The sequence below is a fragment of the Lolium rigidum genome, chromosome 4, assembly GCF_022539505.1.
Source record: "Lolium rigidum isolate FL_2022 chromosome 4, APGP_CSIRO_Lrig_0.1, whole genome shotgun sequence".
NCBI lineage: Eukaryota > Viridiplantae > Streptophyta > Magnoliopsida > Poales > Poaceae > Lolium > Lolium rigidum.
In genome coordinates this window covers 76,960,030-76,980,339 of record NC_061511.1, presented here as the reverse complement: position 1 = coordinate 76,980,339, position 20,310 = coordinate 76,960,030, and the positions used below count along the sequence as shown (strand labels likewise).

The 20,310-nt window shown below is 43.5% G+C and overlaps 1 protein-coding gene across 1 annotated transcript; it reads left to right on the top strand.

Annotated features, from left to right (window-relative positions):
* The first annotated feature begins 18,992 nt into the window (after positions 1-18,992).
* On the top strand, positions 18,993-19,657 carry LOC124649786. Its single transcript, XM_047189359.1, has one exon. It carries the CDS (start codon positions 19,074-19,076, stop codon positions 19,434-19,436), a length of 363 nt encoding a protein of 120 aa, XP_047045315.1. The 5' UTR covers positions 18,993-19,073; the 3' UTR covers positions 19,437-19,657.
* Positions 19,658-20,310: the final 653 nt, after the last annotated feature.

Here is a 20,310-nt window from a genome sequence, read left to right as displayed (position 1 = left end):
GATCTCATGGTCATAAGGACTAGGTAACTATGTATCGAAAGCTTATAGCAAATAACTTAATGATGAGATCTTATGCTACGCTTTAATTGGGTGTGTCCATTACATCATTCATACAATGATATAACCTTGTTATTAATAACATCCAATGTTCATGATTATGAAACTAATCATCCATTAATCAACAAGCTAGTTAAGAGGCATACTAGGGACTCTTTGTTGTTTACATATCACACATGGATCAATGTTTCGGTTAATACAATTATAGCATGGTATATAAACATTTATCATAAACATAAAGATATATAATAACCACTTTTATTATTGCCTCTTGGGCATATCTCCAACAGTCTCCCACTGCCACTATGAGTTTGGAACCCTGAACAGGACGATAGCTGGAGTCGGCGGCTGTCCTAGGCTTCCCTCATCTGAGATCCCTGGGGAAGAGGATCAAGTTGGCCCTTGCGAATAACTTGATGCACTATCTCCCTTCAACCCTTTGAGCGAAATGTAGCAAAAGGAAGGAAAATCCATGGACCGACCCTATTGTCTCCACCCCGTAGGAACTACGAGATCACCCCAAGGACGCCGAAAACGCCTTCGGCGTCCAGGGGTCACGGACCGACCATCGACCCTGTTCAATAAGTGGAACACATTAGCCGTACGCTCTCTGGTTGGGCAGTAAGGGTCGGAGAAGGGCAATCACTCAGTCTCCTTTTTTTCTTTCTTTAGAGTTTTCTATATGCACAATTTCTCGATGTTTCGATGAGAATTTCTTGATTTTCCATATATAGAAAGAGATAGACTATAAATGACATCTCTTATGTCAATAAGACTAAAGTAGATTGTCTAGCCCTTTCCATCAGTTCGGAATTTTGGTTCAAGTGGCTAGTGCATGAAGCTTAACATGGTATTAGAGCCCCAGGTCTCGAGTTCAAATCCTGGTTTTCACAATTTATTCTAAATTCCCCCGTAGCCTCTTTCTGTGTGGCGTGTGGTCTACACGTGTTGACTTGTCTTCTCGTCTTCCCGTCACACGTGAGAGGGGGTGTTGACGTGTATAAAGTAGATTGCCTAGCCCTTTCCATCAGTTCTGACTTTTGGTTCAAGTGGCTAGTGCATGAAGCTTAACAAAACACCCAATCCTCTTCCAAGCGGTGCATATCAATTTGTCTTTATGGACATCATCGTTCGAGGATTTTCCATTTAGAGGTCCATCCAAGAACCCCTCATCCTCCACGTCCATCCCATCGGCGCAACCATCTTCATTCTCCTCTACTTCATACTCTTGCGATGGTGTTTCTTGAACTATGTTGCGGGCCGCTCCAACATCCATTGTGTGCAAAAATGTTTCATCGTCGACACTAGAATATCGTAAACAATCTCTATGTCATTGCATTGCATTTCATTGTGCCCGATTTCAATTTTTTTTAAATTTTTTTTATACCTCTCAGTCATTTCATTGACCACGTTGTGACCGGCCGGCGACGCGTGCGACAACACAAGCTCCTCCACGGCAGGGGGCAGCGGTGCAGGAACGACGAAGTGAACGGCTGGGTTGGAGGGGCTCTTTCCACACCCGCCAGCCACCTTCCTCTTCGTTCTTGGGGGAGCGGGAGCGGTCGGCACCGACGTGAACGCCATCGACGCTGCCCTCTTAGAGCTGTCAGCCTTGGCCTTCACCACGGGCTTCTATCCCCTCGCATTCGACGTCGCGATACATCACCTCCTAGGTGATGTATATTTGCATCACCTGATGCAAATTATACATCACGATGTAATATTTTGGGCCGTTTTTTCCATCTACGTCATCTGCTGGAGCTATTTTGCTACTCCAGTGTGATGTAAATGGTAGTTATTTTACATCTACATCATCTCTTTGAGATACTCTAAGCGATTGTTTTATAAAAACAATTAGGCAGACCCGATTCTGGATCTGATAGCATTTTTTTTCTGAACCAATCAGCTTGAGTGCTTGACATGATCATTATATCGACAATTATTGTACTCTACCAACCTTCACAAACTCATTTTGTTCGGTCGGGTGGAGTAGATGTCTTGATGGATTGAACTCCTGTCCTGCATTACATGAACTGATAAACCTTAATTACGAGTTCAGAGAAGAGAAAAACTGCCGTGATGAACCATGATAGGTGGATGTACATTATCCTTTCTTTAATCCCACTTCACACTCTGCCTCCAATATATCGACCAGTGAATTGAAAAATGTCTCACTCAACCACCAGTTTATGTGCAACTAGTAAGTAAATCCTCAGCTTACGGATGAAAGTACAATGCCCGGTAGCTTTCGTTAGTTAATTTAATGCAAGTGTGCATTGTGGCCGTACATAATCTCAAACGGCGCTTTCGCCTGTTAATCAGTGTGATGGTTACCGGTGTGTGCGCGTTTCCTCTATCTGAAGTAGCTTACACTAGAAGGCTTAGCAGTAGAAAGAGAGAGCTGAGCCATTTTCTGGGTAGCTAGCACTCAACGTCCACAGAGACGCAATTAGTTCATGCTTTAACCAATTTTCACACAAAAATCTCCATGCACACGCGCATCAATCGCTCGCCCACTTCTGTAATCTGGAAGGCCAAAAAATTGGAACTGAAGATACCAGAGCAGGTAAACCACGTACACCCTCTCTTTCAATCGGATATGATTTTCTTATGGACATCTAGAAGGCTGAGCTAGGCTACTCCTATATCAGGGTAACGGCGACACAACACCTGATAATATCTAGGATAAGAAACTTGAACACAGCCTTCTGAAATGGTCATCTTCTCATCAAGATAGTGGAGAGTGACAACTTGGAGAAATAAAAATGGCCATTTTCCAAGTGATTCCACCCAGCCCTGGCCCTTGGGAATCTCCGAAGCCAGATATGAACGGAGGCCAAAAGCTAGCGGTGCCAATGGCTACTTACCAAAAGACAGGTACATGAAAAGCTTTATAACGTGTTTAAACAACAGGCCGGCTAGAGACCTAGGTAGGATCAAGAGTGTTTGTGACCACGCATTCGGTTCTGGTGTGTTGTGATAGTTTCGGAAATGTACTAGAAACATTATCGTCCAATATACTACCTCTGTTTTCTTAAATATAAAACATATTGGGTGTTTAAATTAAACTACCAAAACATGTTTATACTACCAGAGATGAACAAAATGAGGCAATTTCATGCATAATCATATAACTGAACTCTGAACAAGTAAAATCACTCAATCCTACACTGTCTACCTCCAATAAATCGGCCAGTTAATTGAAATTCTGTCAATACCAAAAAGACCTGCTCTCCGCGTGAATTGATCAAGCGGCACGACACCTTTCATTAGTTAGTCTAAAGCAAGTGTTTATTGTGACCTTACATAATCTCAAACGACAGTTTTACATGTTAATTAGTGTGATGTTTTCGTTAGTTAGTCTCCAGGTGAAATGGTCAAGTAGTACACCACTCACCCTTGGGGTTTCATCAAAGATTGGGTCGGCGCCCATAGCCTCGATGTTCAACAATGGCTGGCCCTCACCATTGAGGATTGGTGGTCAAAACTGTTAGACGAATCATGTCCAAACCAAAAAGCTTTGGCTTTTGTTATAAAAACGATAAGTAAATAACGAAGAACGATAAAGGTAAACGCAGTGGAAACACAAGATTTAACGTGGAAAACCCCTTCCAACACAGAAAACGCTTTTGCTTCCGTACGCACCCTCCACAAAGTCGCCAAATCGTGAAAACACATAGACGGTCAGGATGCATCGATACCGATTCGGGTCTGGGGGCAGGATCGTCATCTTCTAGGTACTGCGGGTTTGGCTGGGTTCATATCAGCCCACGTACAAGCCCGTATGACCCATAACGCTATGTATTATACGCCGACATGTCCACGCGCGGCCACGACCGAACCGCCGTCGTATTTATTTCTTTCTCCCCTGTCCTCTTCAGCACATCCATCCAAAGCAATCCCCAAATCGGGAAGGAAAAAACCCTAGCTAGGTCACGAACAGCAGAGCACGCTTTCGCTCTCGCTCTCGCTCGTGCTCGCTCACGCTCGTCCATGGAGAGGGGGAAGGGGAAGGGCAAGGAGGCAGCGGTTGAGGACACCCAGTGGGCCGCACCATCGGCGGCCGGAGCTGCCCCAGATCTGAGCTCCGCTTGGGGCCAGACGACGCGATTCGGCTCAACGGTGGCTGCCCCGGCGAAGAAGAAACGTCCGCACGAGACCGAGGCGCAGATGCGGCGGCGCAAGAAGAAGAACCAGAGGAACCGGGAGAGGTAGGAGAGGAAGGCGGGGCTCAAGATCAACAGCCCCGACGACGTGCCAACCTTCGACGAATCCGACTCCAACGATCCGTCCGATGTATATTTCTCAACCTCTCAACCATTTTTTTTTGCTTTAGATATCAAATGTCCTGTGATGGGGAGGGTTTTTTAGATCCACAGGGGTGCCCAAATACGGTTCCATTTCGTCGTTGGTTTGTTCATCTTAGGGTTTTTTTTTGCTCTAGAGCGTTTTAGTATAGGGAACGACCAAGGTGAGCTATGTGCCGCTTGGACTGTTCTGTGCTGTTGCTAATGGTTGTTGCTAATGTAGAAATTAACTAGTTTCTATTAATTGAAATTGGGGTGCATCCCTTATCATGAAATGTATCATCAGATGTTTGCTTTATTTTATTGCTTGGTACATAGCTGGAGAATGTTGGCGTTGGGTGCATCTTGAACCACAATTCTTCATGCATCTGATTGGCTGGAGCCTGTGTAGTTGGTTTTTTTCCTGTCTAGCAAATTCATGTCAAGATTTACTCAATATGAAGCTCGTACGTGTATTCAGTTTGGTACCTTCTTCCAACTTTCTTTTCATATGTATGATTACAAACTACAAACCAGAGCTTTGGTCTAGTTTTCCCTTTTATATCCTGGTTATGGTTAAATAGTTTATGACTTTAATTTTTCATGTGAATGAGTGTTACAGTAGCATGAACAGCTGCTGCTGTTTATTTGACACGTACATGGCCTTTGGAGTATAATCTATATTTACTGGTTAGTAGTGGAGAAATGTCCCTTTATTATCCTTGTATGAAACTTGATATATGCAGTTATGAGATAACTTGTATGAATTATTTCTATGAGTCTTCCTCCTGTTTAGGAGCATGTAACCATGTGTTTAGACTTTACTTCAACTGTGTATGAAATTACATAATTGTGTGGTTAAATTGGAGCTTAACCATCTTGATATAATGAGTAGAAATATGGTTAAATTGGAGCTTAACCATCTTAATCTAATGACTTTACTTGTATTGTTAAATGTGTTCGATGGGGAAGATAGGGACGAGAAGCAGCTTATTAATCTAATTTACTTCATTTAATAGGAGGATCCTTCGGATGAAGTTTCTTCTGACCGGGAGGATAGGGACCAGAAGAGTAGGCATGTTCTCCGCAGGCTTAGGGTTGGGGACATTCCCTACCGTCTTGGCCCAGGGAGGTTCAAGTGCCCCTAGTGCAACCGCAAGGAGCTGCCGTCGGACTTCCTCGGCATGTACCAGCATGCCACCTACACTGGTGTTGGGAGCGGGCAGACAGCTGCACACATCAGGGCCAAGCATGCCGCCTACGGCCTGTTCCTCAAGAAGTATGCCCCCAGGCAGTAGGAACATGAGGAGGATGCTGTGTACCTGCCTGCCTACCTGCATGCTGCCTACCTGCTATGATGTTGTTTTAGTTGTGTCTGAACTTTGTGTTAAACTCTGTCGTACCATGTCGTGTTGAACTTGGTTAATGTTGTGTTGAACTATGTTTCTAAGTATGCTTATGTGTTTAAGCATGTGTGTTTAATCCCCTTGCTTATTGTTGTGTATGTTGTGCTTACTATATATGCCTGTGCTATTTGCTGCTATGCCATGGTGTGCTTGGATGCTAGCTAAGCCTGTTCTATTTGCTGCTGTTGCTGTAGCCTGTCTGCACTGTCACATAATTTCTTGATGATGTGCTTCAGGATAAAAATTATAAAGTTATTTCTGTAATTTCTTGGTTGGCTTATCTGCAGCTATCCAGTAACTCTAGTGAGTACTGATGCTATGTCTTGTGTTTACAAGCTCTGGTTATCATATGATCACCAATTGCTTCATAACTATGTACTGCTTTATTTTGCAACTTGTGATGATGAGGATGAGATTGTGTATGTTTTTCATATGATCACCAATTACTGAATTACGAGATGTCCCTGAGGCAAAAACACGCGAAGAGCGCAAGATGTTAGCATGATATAGTGACAAAGATTTTGCCAAAGTAAGTGTTTGCTTATAAGAATTGTACTGTCAGGGCAAGAAAAAGAGAAGACATGTATTGCTCAGTTGTATTGCAGAGGTTTTGTACATAATTGTTAAGGTTTTTTTTTCCAGTGGAAATGTGTGGGGGGAGGGGGACCCTGATAATCTAAAATAAAGACGGCGTGTTGGCAGTAGGGTGGAGTTGTTATCTTATGTGACACTCACTTGACAGCAACAAATCTCTGAGTCGACAACAACAAATATCTCATTTGACAGCAACAACACTCGTAGCAGACAGCAACCCAATCTAGACTTGACTAATGGCCCAACTCCATCCAATTAGGCTCATTAGGCTAGTTCAGGTGGTACATATAAAACAACAACAACTATCGCATTTGACAGCAACAACAATCGTAGCAGACAGCCCAATCTAGAGGCCCAATCTAGACTTGACTAATGGACCATCTCCAACCAAATTAGGCCCATTAGGCTAGTTCAGGTGGTACTACCTCGTGGGAAGTCTTCACGCAGGGGTACTGATACGTCTCCGACGTATCGATAATTTCTTATGTTCTATGCCATATTATTGATGATACCTACATGTTTTATGCACACTTTATGTCATATTCGTGCATTTTCTGGAACTAACCTATTAACAAGATGCCGAAGTGCCGATTCTTGTTTTCGCTGTTTTTGGTTTCGAAATCCTAGTAACGAAATATTCTCGGAATTGGACGAAACAAAGACCCGGGGGCCTATTTTGCCACGAACCTTCCAGAAGACCGAAGAGCATACGAAGTGGGGCCACGAGGTGGCTAAACCACATGGCGGCGCGGCCAAGGGGGGGCCGCGCCGCCCTGTGGTGTGGGCCCCTCGTCAGCCCCCCGACTCTGCCCTTCCGCCTACTTAAAGCCTCCGTCGCGAAACCCCTGATGCGAAAAACCACGATACGGAAAACCTTCTAGAGACGCCGCCGCCAATCCCATCTCGGGGGATTCTGGAGATCTCCTCCGGCACCCTGCCGGAGAGGGGATTCATCTCCCGGAGGACTCTACACCGCCATGGTCGCCTCCGGAGTGATGAGTGAGTAGTTCACCCCTAGACTATGGGTCCATAGCAGTAGCTAGATGGTTGTCTTCTCCTCATTGTGCTTCATTGTTGGATCTTGTGAGCTGCCTAACATGATCAAGATCATCTATCTATAATACTCTATGTTGTGTTTGTCGGGATCCGATGGATAGAGAATACCATGTTATGTTAATTATCAAGTTATTACATATGTGTTGTTTATGATCTTGCATGCTCTCCGTTATTAGTAGAGGCTCTGGCCAAGTTTTTGCTCTTAACTCCAAGAGGGAGTATTTATGCTCGATAGTGGGTTCATGCCCGCATTGACACACGGACGATGACGAAAAGTTCTAAGGTTGTGTTGTGTTGTTACCACTAGGGATAAAACATTGGCGCTATGTCCGAGGATGTAGTTGTTGATTACATTACGCACCATACTTAATGCAATTGTACTGTTGCTTTGCAACTTAATACTCGGAGGGGTTCGGACGATAACTCGAAGGTGGACTTTTTAGGCATAGATGCGATTGGATGGCGGTCTATGTACTTTGTCGTAATGCCCAATTAAATCTCACTGTACTTATCATGACATGTATGTGCATTGTTATGCCCTCTCTATTTGTCAATTGCCCGACTGTAATTTGTTCACCCAACATGTTTTTATCTTATGGGAGAGACACCTCTAGTGAACTGTGGACCCCGGTCCATTCTTTTAATACTGAAATACAAATCTGCTGCAATACTTGTTTTATTATTTTCTCTGCAAACAATCATCTTCCACACAATACGGTTAATCCTTTGTTACAGCAAGCCGGTGAGATTGACAACCTCACTGTTTCGTTGGGGCAAAGTACTTTGGTTGTGTTGTGCAGGTTCCATGTTGGCGCCGGAATCCTCGGTGTTGCGCCGCACTACATCCCGCCGCCATCAACCTTCAACGTGCTTCTTGGCTCCTCCTGGTTCGATAAACCTTGGTTTCTTTCTGAGGGAAAACTTGCTGCTGTGCGCATCATACCTTCCTCTTGGGGTTGCCCAACGAACGTGTGAAATACACGCCATCAAGCATATTTTCCGGCGCCGTTACCGGGAGATCAAGACACGCTCGCAAGGGGAGTCTCCACTTCTCAATCTCTTTACTTTGTTTTTGTCTTGCTTTATTTTATTTACTACTTTGTTTGCTGCATTATATCAAAACACAAAAAAATTAGTTGCTAGTTTTACTTTATTTACTGTCTTGTTTGCTATATCAAAAACACATAAAAATTAGTTTACTTGCATTTACTTCATCTAGTTTGCTTTATTTACTACTGCTAAAATGGCTACCCCTGAAAATACTAAGTTGTGTGACTTCACTAGCACAAATAATAATGATTTCCTATGCACACCTATTGCTCCACCTGCTACTACGAGCAGAATTCTTTGAAATTAAACCCGCTTTACTTAATCTTGTTATGCGAGAGCAATTTTCTGAGTGTTAGTTCCGATGATGCTGCTGCCCATCTCAATAATTTTGTTGAACTATGTGAAATGCAAAAATATAAAGATGTAGGTGGTGACATTATAAAATTAAAATTGTTTCCTTTCTCATTAAGAGGAAGAGCTAAAGATTGGTTGCTATCTCTGCCTAAGAATAGTATTGATTCATGGACTAAATGCAAGGATGCTTTTATTGGTAGATATTATCCCCCTGATAAAATTATATCTTTGAGGAGTAGCATAATGAATTTTAAACAATTGGATAATGAACATGTTGCTCAAGCTTGGGAAAGAATGAAATCTTTGGTTAAAAATTGCCCAACCCATGGATCGACTACTTGGATGATCATCCAAACCTTCTATGCAGGACTAAATTTTTCTTCGCGGAATTTATTGGATTCAGCTGCTGGAGGTACCTTTATGTCCATCACTCTTGGTGAAGCAACAAAGCTCCTTGATAATATGATGGTTAATTACTCTGAATGGCATACGGAAAGAGCTCCACAAGGTAAGAAGGTAAATTCTGTTGAAGAATCCTCTTCCTTGAATGATAAGATTGATGCTATTATGTCTATGCTTGTTAATGGTAGGACTAATGTTGATCCTAATAATGTTCCGTTAGCTTCATTGGTTGCTCAAAATTCTAGGCCATATCCTGCCAATGGTAATTCTTATGGTAGATATGTTTCACCTAATGAGGAAAAGATGTTAGAAATTGAAAGATCCACCAAGAGCTTTACGCAATCACAATATGAGCAAAATAAATTGTTTACTAAAACTATGAATGAACAATCTACCTTGTTGAAGAATATAGGAAATCAACTTGAAAATCTGAATATGGAGATTTTGGGTTGCAAACTAAACTTGCAAATGCTGAAACCCGAATCTCATACATGTCTGCGTCACAATCTTCTTTAATTAATAAAATGGCTGCTAAACCTGAGGATATTGAAAATAAAATTGTTACTACAGCAAATGCCATCCAAGTTAGAATTAATGAGAATATAAGATTAATGGCTGAACTGCGTGCTAGGTGGGATAGAGAAGAAAATGAAAAACTAGCTAAAGAGAAAAATGTAGCTAAAGTTTGGACTATTACCACCACTAGCAATGCTAATGATTCACATGTTGCTGCACCTCCTACTATTAATGGTAAAATAATTTGTGTTGGCAATGCTTCTACTCCTAGTGCAAAGCGCGCAAAATTACCTTAAACTGCTAAAACTGCTGAAACTGCCTGTGATAAAACTGCTGAAATTTTTTCCAACCTTGGGGATGATAATCCCATTGCTTTAGATTGTAATGATTTAGATTTTGATGATTGCCACATCTCTGAAGTTATAAAGTTCTTACAAAAACTTGCTAAGAGTCCCAATGCTAGCGCTGTAAACTTGGCTTTCACAAAACATATTACAAATGCTCTCATAAAAGCTAGAGAAGAGAAACTAAAACTTGAAACTTCTATTCCTAGAAAGCTAGAGGATGGTTGGGAGCCCATCATTAAAATGAGAGTCAAAGATTTTGATTGTAATGCTTTATGTGATCTTGGTGCAAGTATTTCGGTTATGCCTAAAAAGGTCTATGATATGCTTGACTTGCCACCATTGAAAAATTGTTATTTGGATGTTAATCTCGCTGATAATGCTAAAAAGAAACCTTTGGGGAAAGTTGATAATGTTCATATTATGGTTAACAATAACCTTGTCCCCGTTGATTTTGTTGTCTTGGATATTGAATGCAATGCATCTTGCCCCATTATATTGGGAAGACCTTTTCTTCGAACCGTTGGTGCTACTATTGATATGAAGGAAGGAAATATTAAATATCAATTTCCTCTCAAGAAAGGTATGGAACACTTCCCTAGAAAGAGAATGAAGTTACCTTATGATTCTATTATTAGAACAAATTATGATGTTGATGCTTCATCTTTTGATGTTACTTGAGTTACACTTTCTGCGCCTAGCTGAAAGGCGTTAAAAAAAAGCGCTTATGGGAGACAACCCATGTTTTTACTCCAGTATTTTTGTTTTATATTTGTGTCTTGGAAGTTGTTTACTACTGTAGCAACCTCTCCTTATCTTAGTTTTGAGTTTTGTTGTGCCAAGTAAAGTCTTTGATAGTAAAGTAAGTACTAGATTTGGATTACTGCGCAGTTCCAGATTTCTTTGCTGTCACGAATCTGGGTCTACCTCCCTGTAGGTAGCTTAGAAAATTAATCCAATTTACGTGCGTGATCCTCAGATATGTACGCAACTTTCATTCAATTTGAGCATTTTCATTTGAGCAAGTCTGGTGGTCTAATAAAATCCATCTTTACGGACTGTTCTGTTTTGACAGATTCTGCCTTTTTATTTCGCATTGCCTCTTTCGCTATGTTGGATGAATTTCTTTGATCCATTAATGTCCAGTAGCTTTATGCAATGTCCAGAAGTGTTAAGAATGATTGTGTCACCTCTGACATGTAAATTTTTATTATGCACTAACCCTCTAATGAGTTGTTTCGAGTTTGGTGTGGAGGAAGTTTTCAAGGATCAAGAGAGGAGTATGATGCAATTTGATCAAGGAGAGTGAAAGCTCTAAGCTTGGGGATGCCCCGGTGGTTCACCCCTGCATATTCTAAGAAGACTCAAGCGTCTAAGCTTGGGGATGCCCAAGGCATCCCCTTCTTCATCGACAACATTATCAGGTTCCTCCCCTGAAACTATATTTTTATTCCGTCACATCTTATGTACTTTGCTTGGAGCGTCGGTTTGTTTTTGTTTTTTGTTTTATTTGAATAAAATGGATCCTAGCATTCACTTTATGGGAGAGAGACACGCTCCGCTGTAGCATATGGACAAATATGTCCTTAGGCTCTACTCATAGTATTCATGGCGAAGTTTCTTCTTCGTTAAATTGTTATATGGTTGGAATTGGAAAATGCTACATGTAGTAATTCTAAAATATCTTGGATAATTTGATACTTGGCAATTGTTGTGCTCATGTTTAAGCTCTTGCATCATATACTTTGCACCCATTAATCAAGAAATACTTAGAGCTTGCTAATTTGGTTTGCATATTTGGTTTCTCTAGAGTCTAGATAACATCTAGTATTGAGTTTTGAACAACAAGGAAGACGGTGTAGAGTCTTATAATGTTTACAATATGTCTTTTATGTGAGTTTTGCTGCACCGTTCATCCTTGTGTTTGTTTCAAATAACCTTGCTAGCCTAAACCTTGTATCGAGAGGGAATACTTCTCATGCATCCAAAATCCTTGAGCCAACCACTATGCCATTTGTGTCCACCATACCTACCTACTACATGGTATTTATCCGCCATTCCAAAGTAAATTGCTTGAGTGCTACCTTTAAAATTCCATCATTCCCCTTTGCAATATATAGCTCATGGGACAAATAGCTTAAAAACTATTGTGGTATTGAATATGTACTTATGCACTTTATCTCTTATTAAGTTGCTTGTTGTGCGATAACCATGTTTCTGGGACGCCATCAACTATTCTTTGTTGAATATCATGTGAGTTGCTATGCATGTCCGTCTTGTCCGAAGTAAGAGAGATCTACCACCTTTATGGTTGGAGCATGCATATTGTTAGAGAAGAACATTGGGCCGCTAACTAAAGCCATGATTCATGGTGGAAGTTTCAGTTTTGGACATATATCCTCAATCTCATATGAGAATAATAATTGTTGCCACATGCTTATGCATTTAAGAGGAGTCCATTATCTGTTGTCCATGTTGTCCCGGTATGGATGTCTAAGTTGAGAATAATCAAAAGCGATAAATCCAAAATGCGAGCTTTCTCCTTAGACCTTTGTACGAGCGGCATGGAGGTACCCCATTGTGACACTTGGTTAAAACATGTGCATTGCAAAGATCCGGTAGTCCAAGCTAATTAGGACAAGGTGCGGGCACTATTAGTATACTATGCATGAGGCTTGCAACTTGTAAGATATAATTTACATAACTCATATGCTTTATTACTACCGTTGACAAAATTGTTTCATGTTTTCAAAATAAAAGCTCTAGCACAAATATAGCAATCGATGCTTTCCTCTTTGAAGGACCATTCTCTTTACTTTTATGTTGAGTCAGTTCACCTATCTCTCTCCACCTTAAGAAGCAAACACTTGTGTGAACTGTGCATTGATTCCTACATATTTGCATATTGTACTTGTTATATTACTCTATGTTGATAATTATCCATGGGATATACATGTTACAAGTTGAAAGCAACCGCTGAAACTTAATCTTCATTTGTGTTGCTTCAATACCTTTACTTTGATTTATTGCTTTATGAGTTAACTCTTATGCAAGACTTATTGATGTTTGTCTTGAAGTACTATTCATGAAAAGTCTTTGCTTTATGATTCACTTGTTTACTCATGTCATTACCATTGTTTTGATCGCTGCATCCACTACATATGTTTACAAATAGTATGATCAAGGTTATGATGGCATGTCACTTCAAAATTATCTTTGTTATCGTTTTGCTCGCTCGGGACGAGCAGAACTAAGCTTGGGGATGCTTGATACGTCTCCGACGTATCGATAATTTCTTATGTTCTATGCCATATTATTGATGATACCTACATGTTTTATGCACACTTTATGTCATATTCGTGCATTTTCTGGAACTAACCTATTAACAAGATGCCGAAGTGCCAGTTGCTGTTTTCTGCTGTTTTTGGTTTCAGAAATCCTATTAACGAAATATTCTCGGAATTGGACGAAACAAAGACCCAGGGGCCTATTTTGCCACGAACCTTCCAGAAGACCGAAGAGCATACGAAGTGGGGCCACGAGGTGGCCAAACCACATGGCGGCGCGGCCAAGGGGGCCCGCGCCGCCCTGTGGTGTGGGCCCCTCGTCAGCCCCCGACTCTGCCCTTCCGCCTACTTAAAGCCTCCGTCGCGAAACCCCTGATGCGAAAAACCACGATACGGAAAACCTTCCAGAGACGCCGCCGCCGCCAATCCCATCTCGGGGGATTCTGGAGATCTCCTCCGGCACCCTGCCGGAGAGGGGATTCATCTCCCGGAGGACTCTACACCGCCATGGTCGCCTCCGGAGTGATGAGTGAGTAGTTCACCCCCGGACTATGGGTCCATAGCAGTAGCTAGATGGTTGTCTTCTCCTCATTGTGCTTCATTGTTGGATCTTGTGAGCTGCCTAACATGATCAAGATCATCTATCCGTAATACTCTATGTTGTGTTTGTCGGGATCCGATGGATAGAGAATACCATGTTATGTTAATTATCAAGTTATTACATATGTGTTGTTTATGATCTTGCATGCTCTCCGTTATTAGTAGAGGCTCTGGCCAAGTTTTTGCTCTTAACTCCAAGAGGGAGTATTTATGCTCGATAGTGGGTTCATGCCCGCATTGACACATGGGACAGATGACGTAAAGTTCTAAGGTTGTGTTGTGCTGTTGCCACTAGGGATAAAACATTGGCGCTATGTCCGAGGATGTAGTTGTTGATTACATTACGCACCATACTTAATGCAATTGTCTCGTTGCTTTGCAACTTAATACCGGAGGGGGTTCGGACGATAACCTGAAGGTGGACTTTTTAGGCATAGATGCAGCTAGATGGCGGTCTATGTACTTTGTCGTAATGCCCAATTAAATCTCACTGTACTTATCATGACATGTATGTGCATTGTTATGCCCTCTCTATTTGTCAATTGCCCGACCGTAATTTGTTCACCCAACATGCTTTTATCTTATGGGAGAGACACCTCTAGTGAACTGTGGACCCCGGTCCATTCTTTTAATACTGAAATACAAATCTGCTGCAATACTTGTTTTATTATTTTCTCTCGCAAACAATCATCTTCCACACAATACGGTTAATCCTTTGTTACGAGCAAGCCGGTGAGATTGACAACCTCACTGTTTCGTTGGGGCAAAGTACTTTGGTTGTGTTGTGCAGGTTCCATGTTGGCGCCGGAATCCCTGGTGTTGCGCCGCACTACATCCCGCCGCCATCAACCTTCAACGTGCTTCTTGGCTCCTCCTGGTTCGATAAACCTTGGTTTCTTTCTGAGGGAAAACTTGCTGCTGTGCGCATCATACCTTCCTCTTGGGGTTGCCCAACGAACGTGTGAAATACACGCCATCAGGTACTCTGGTAACCAGTGGGACGAATAGATAGATATTGATACTTACAAGTAAGAAAGATATATATAGTCATTTTACCACTTCGGTTAGGTTATTAAACGCATGTTTGTACATTTTTAAACAAAAAAGAACGATATTTAGGAACGACCATTATTCAACACACAGATCTTTGTGTAGTCTATTGTATACAATTCACTAATTCACTAATTGAATATGAAATAGATAATTCAATATGAATCTTAACACTAAATTTGAAATATATATGAATAACAACTAAAAAAATACAAAGAGCTAAAATTCTTGTCTTAGTGGATTAGAATTTTTTGTTTTTTTGTTGGGTTTTGTAAACAACTTGGTACAAGAAAGAGTAGTCATTTGGGGACGAACAGGTTTGAACACACATAAAGACTGACTTAGATTACATAAAGATGTCACTTACATAAACAAGGATGCAAACAAGTACCACCGTCGTTACATAGATAAGTCCAGAGACACAACACGGTACAATATATAAAAACACGGCATTTTAAATAAACACGATAAAACTAAAAAGTAGAGAAACATGCATGACAAGGTTCACAAAATTCCTCCTCAACTTTCTTCCACCCTAGCCGCGCTACTCGACCACCATCTTCAACACTTCACTCCTCGTAGGGGAGGCAGTGCATCTGGTTTTCGGTGGGGAAGATGCACTCGCAGTTGGTGAAGATGTTGTACACCGTGAAGAAAATAGACTCGCAGCCGCACCAGAACACTTGGCCGAGGAGCTCGTACGCGTCCCACGGGTTGGTGAGGGTGACCGTGAGCAATTTGAGGGTGACGCCGTCACTAACCTCCTCGAGGTGGAACATCGGCGGCGAGCCCGGTGGGAGGTGGGCAAAGCCAGCGGTAAAGAATGCGTCGGCGAGCTCGACGGGGCTCCTCCACCTGGATTTTTCCCACACACGGAGCGTGCGCTCGACGAGGACGCCCGGCGGGTAGCGCAGCTCTGGCACGGTAGGTGGCCGAACGAAGGTCGGTCCGACGTACTGCATCTTCTGGTGGCGCTTTGGGGTTCTAGGAAAGGATGGAGGGCGTCGTGTCTGGAGTGGAGCTGGGTGGTGTGTGGGAGAGGAATGTAGACGTATAAATAGGATAGAAAAATATCGTGTGCGAGACGAAGATGGTTGTTTGGCAATGAAACGACGCGAGTGGCGCGTGCATGTAGCCGTTGCCGTTTCGCACATTAATCGAGGGGGTGTCCCGTGTCGTTGTCGTTTCACACTGAAACGGGGGCGCGTCTGCTATCAGCTGAATCGACCGCACTGAAACGCTTCGACCCAAGTCTACCGGCGACGGGCCTCGCTCCGCTCGTCAGAAGTTAGCTTCCCTTTAGTATATGAATTTGGATCACAATATAACAGCTTTGGTCACCTTGTTTGTATCTTGGGAAATATGAAACAAGTGTAATGCAAAGGGTGTTCTGCAACAAACATGCCCCTGAAATGATCATCTTTGGGAAGATAGAAAAGAAGCTCGCCTTTGGGTGCTCGTGGGGGCAAAGAAATTTGGCGAAATAATATCGAGAGAGTAGTTCCGGATGAACTTTTCTTTTACCTTCTTGTCAAACTTCTACTTAATTCATAGAATTGGGCAAAGCTTTTGCCTTTATTTATATGAAAAAAATGTGATGCTTACCGGTGTGTGCGTGTTTCATCTCTTGCGAAGCATCCTAGAAAGCTTACACTAGAGGGTTTAGTAGATGTCTACAGTTCTGGAAGGTGTCTATTATGGGTAGCACTCAACATTCATTGAGAGGCAACTAGTTCGCGCTTAACTAGTTTTGGCACACAAAATCTCCATGCATGCCCACGCGCATCAATCGCCCGCTCCCTTCTGGAAGGCCATAATAAACTGCTCAAGACACACAAGACCTGCACGGACGCACCTCCCACCTCTAATCTCTTGCCTAGTATGTAAAGTGTGATTTTCTTCTGAACATCTAGTCTAGAAAGGCTAAGGTAGGGTACTCCTCAATGCACGGAAATTTAATTAGTTGGAGGTAACGGTAACACGGGACCTTATAAATCTGCTATCAAAAACTTTATTTTTTTGCGTTCGATCTCAAGTGGCCATAAAGTAGGAAGTGACAAGGATGGATATTCTTACTAACAGAAAACTTTTCTGTGCTACAATTTTCCAGCTAAGTTCGACAATATATTGAGTTATTATCTTGTTGATGTGATCCCACCTGCGGGCTATGGCCCTTAGGAATGTCCGAAGGCAAATATGAAGAAAGACCAAAAGCTAGTGGTGTCAATGGCTACCTGCAAAGGACAGATATAAGAAAATCTATACAACGTGCTTAAACAACAGCCGGCCAGTAGCCTCGGTAGGATCGAGTGTTTGTGATCTCACATTAGGTTGTGATGTGACGTGTGCATGTAGTTTCGGGAATGTACTGGAAACATGATTTTCCTATATTTTCTTCGACGTCGAAAATGGTTCACTAAATCTAAGCATCATTCGGTTGGAACCCCACTACGATTTCAAGAGAGGTTGATATTTCAAAACAAAAAACAACAACCCTGAACATTATAGCTTACAATAATAAAAATGTTAATTACTTTTTTTGTGTATTAATTACATAGAGCAATACATATGCCAAATCGGCAAATGATATAAAGAAAAGGAAAACAGAGATTGAAAAAAATGCATAAATATGGAACCATCGATCAAAGTAGTTAACAAAAAGTGAGTATGGTAGCACATCATCTCCTCGAGACTCAAGCTCTAATTATTTAGAGTTTGACATTCTAAATGCTCAGATTTGCGTGGAAGCCTACTGTTTTGTATCCATTGTTCATATCCCAACTCATACCTGGGGTGTTTGTGTAGGGTATGGATAAGAGAGAAAAATACTCGTAATGTTTGAATATTTTTACCCATGGATTTATCCATACCCGTACGCCATCATGGCCAGCCTTCGGACCAGCTGGAGTATGACAAGTGATGAGCCCAACCTGCTCATGGACAAAGAATGCATGGATAGCTCGCAATAGCAGCTCATGCGCGGGTGTGAAGATGATAACACATTCTTACAGTTGCTTGCGGCTATGTCGACGTGCATCTCCGTTGTGCCCTTGCTGAAGGTAGTGGATCGAAGATCGGCTTTAAGTATGAAAATTCTTGGATCGACCACCCTCAGCTCATGTGCGGAGTTTCCTTCTTTAAGGCTTGGCCTAATAACGGTGTATTTTTTTGTTTGTCAATGTCTTTCCATAGGGTTAGTGTGGAGTTACTGTCGCTGTAGCCGTGTTGATTCAATCTTGATGCTTCCTTCTTTCGGTTTATCCACATTGGGTTACCCATATTTATTGGGCAATGCTCATTTTTTGGGTATAGGTAATATGATATTAAGGGTGTGACTAATTCATAGTTGACTGAGAGCTAATTATTTTTTGGTCAATCATATCATTTTCTTATTTGAAAACTATACTTGCAACTCAGTTACAACTCGATTTGCATCTGAAAAAAAAATCTTATTCCAACTCGATCGCAAGCCACTTAAAAATGCAAAATTTCAGTTGCAACTAACTTTTAACTGAAAAAATATCGGTTGCATCCTAACTTACAACTTATAAATGCACGAATCACGATGCAAATCTGATGATGAACTGAGACTAGTAAAACCGTAATATTAAATGGCTATGACTGAATATATGGATTTGGGTAAACCCAAACCCTCCCAACGGCAGGCTTATTTGCACGTATGTGAGGAGCATCGGTGAACCCTAGGCCGCTCGTGAAAATCACGTGCGCCTCCAAAATTTACTACTCATTCGTCGTTACAGTAGCTGCGTGTCCGAGTCCCGATCAGAAAATTTCTTTGGGACGACGGTGTCCAAGAGCGTCTCCCTCGTGGCAATGAAGGCACCTCACCCACACGGCCAGTCCACGCGGGTCACACGTCACGCGAGCGTTCCTCCCACGCGGCGTCCCAATCCACCACCACTCCCCTTCCTTTGCTCCGGTATAAATTGGCGACCACGGCCAGCTCCATTCCACAGATTCCATCTCAGCTCAGCAACTCTCAAGCTTCGTAGTATCGTCTCTCACCAAGCCGGAAGCAGTACAGGAGATTCTTACGATCGAAGCAAAACAATGGCGATGCCACCGTCAGCATGCGCCGTCTCCTTCGCCGCGCGCCCGGCGCTGGGAACAACGACGTTCCGGCCGCGCGCCTCCGCCTCCACCTCAGCGGGCGCCAAGCGTGTCCGCGCAGGAGCACCCAAGGGAGGCAAGTGGTGGGCGCCGCTGGCGGGTTGGTCCGGGCGTGCGGACTACATCGAGGCTGCGACGCCGGCGATGGTGGCGGACGAGGAGGATAACGCGGGGAGGTCGTTCGTGGGCGGGCTGACGGAGGAGAAGGCGCGGCAACTCCGGGCGCGGATGGCAGAGATGGAGAGCTTTCACGACGCCATGTACCACTCGGCAATCGCCTCCCGGCTCGCACGCACCGCCTAGGCCGCCGACCGCCAGAGAACCTACCAACCAGCTCGCCGGACAATCTTATGTGCCCGTGCGTGCCAGTGTACAACTGTACAGAAGGAACCAGCCAGCTCGCCGACCCCACCAGACAAGCTCACTACAGGAATCTGCCAAGATGCCGACGGCCTCCAGCCCTCGGCGTATCACAGCCTCGCCCTCGGCGTACGCTACGCCGATGGGGCCCCTCGGCGTAGCTCCTCGGGGAAGGTGGGCCTCGGCACATGCCACGTGGCCCTCGGCGTAGCTCCGACCGTCGGCGTAGCCGGAGTGGGCCGACGGCTGGCCCCACCCGTCGGCGTAGTGGCCGTCGGCGCAGGTCGCTAACCGGCACCGTCAAGGTGACGGCCGTTACGGCTACGCCGAGCGCCGCACCGTCGGCGTACGAGGACGCGTGGCACCGCCTGGTCGACCCTGGCGCTCGATACGCCGAGGGCCGCACCGTCGGCGTACGTGGACGCGTGGCGCCGCCTGGGCGATCCTGGCGCCGATACGCCGAGCGCTGGAGGCCGTCGGCGTACGTGGACGACGGACGCTACCCCGAGGGGGAATCCGTCGGCGTACGTGGACGCGTGGCGCCGCCTGGGCGTCCCTGGGCGACGGACGCTACAAATAAGAAGCATGTTGAAATATAAACACATAAAAGACCCTCACCAGCCGTCATCAATCTCATCGTCAATCTCATTTTGTTTCTCCTTGCCACTATCACTATCACTATCTTTTGAGTAGTAAGTTGGATTTTGATAGACGGGTGGAGGCTCATCATCGCTATCATCTTCCACTTGTAACTTCTCGAGCATATCTATGTCCTTTAGATCCACCACTGACTCACCACGAGTTTCTGCATCGTTCC

Bases quoted from the DNA above. Each gene is read 5' to 3' on its own strand.
- LOC124649786 (XM_047189359.1), top strand. From the start codon at position 19,074: ATGGCGATGCCACCGTCAGCATGCGCCGTCTCCTTCGCCGCGCGCCCG.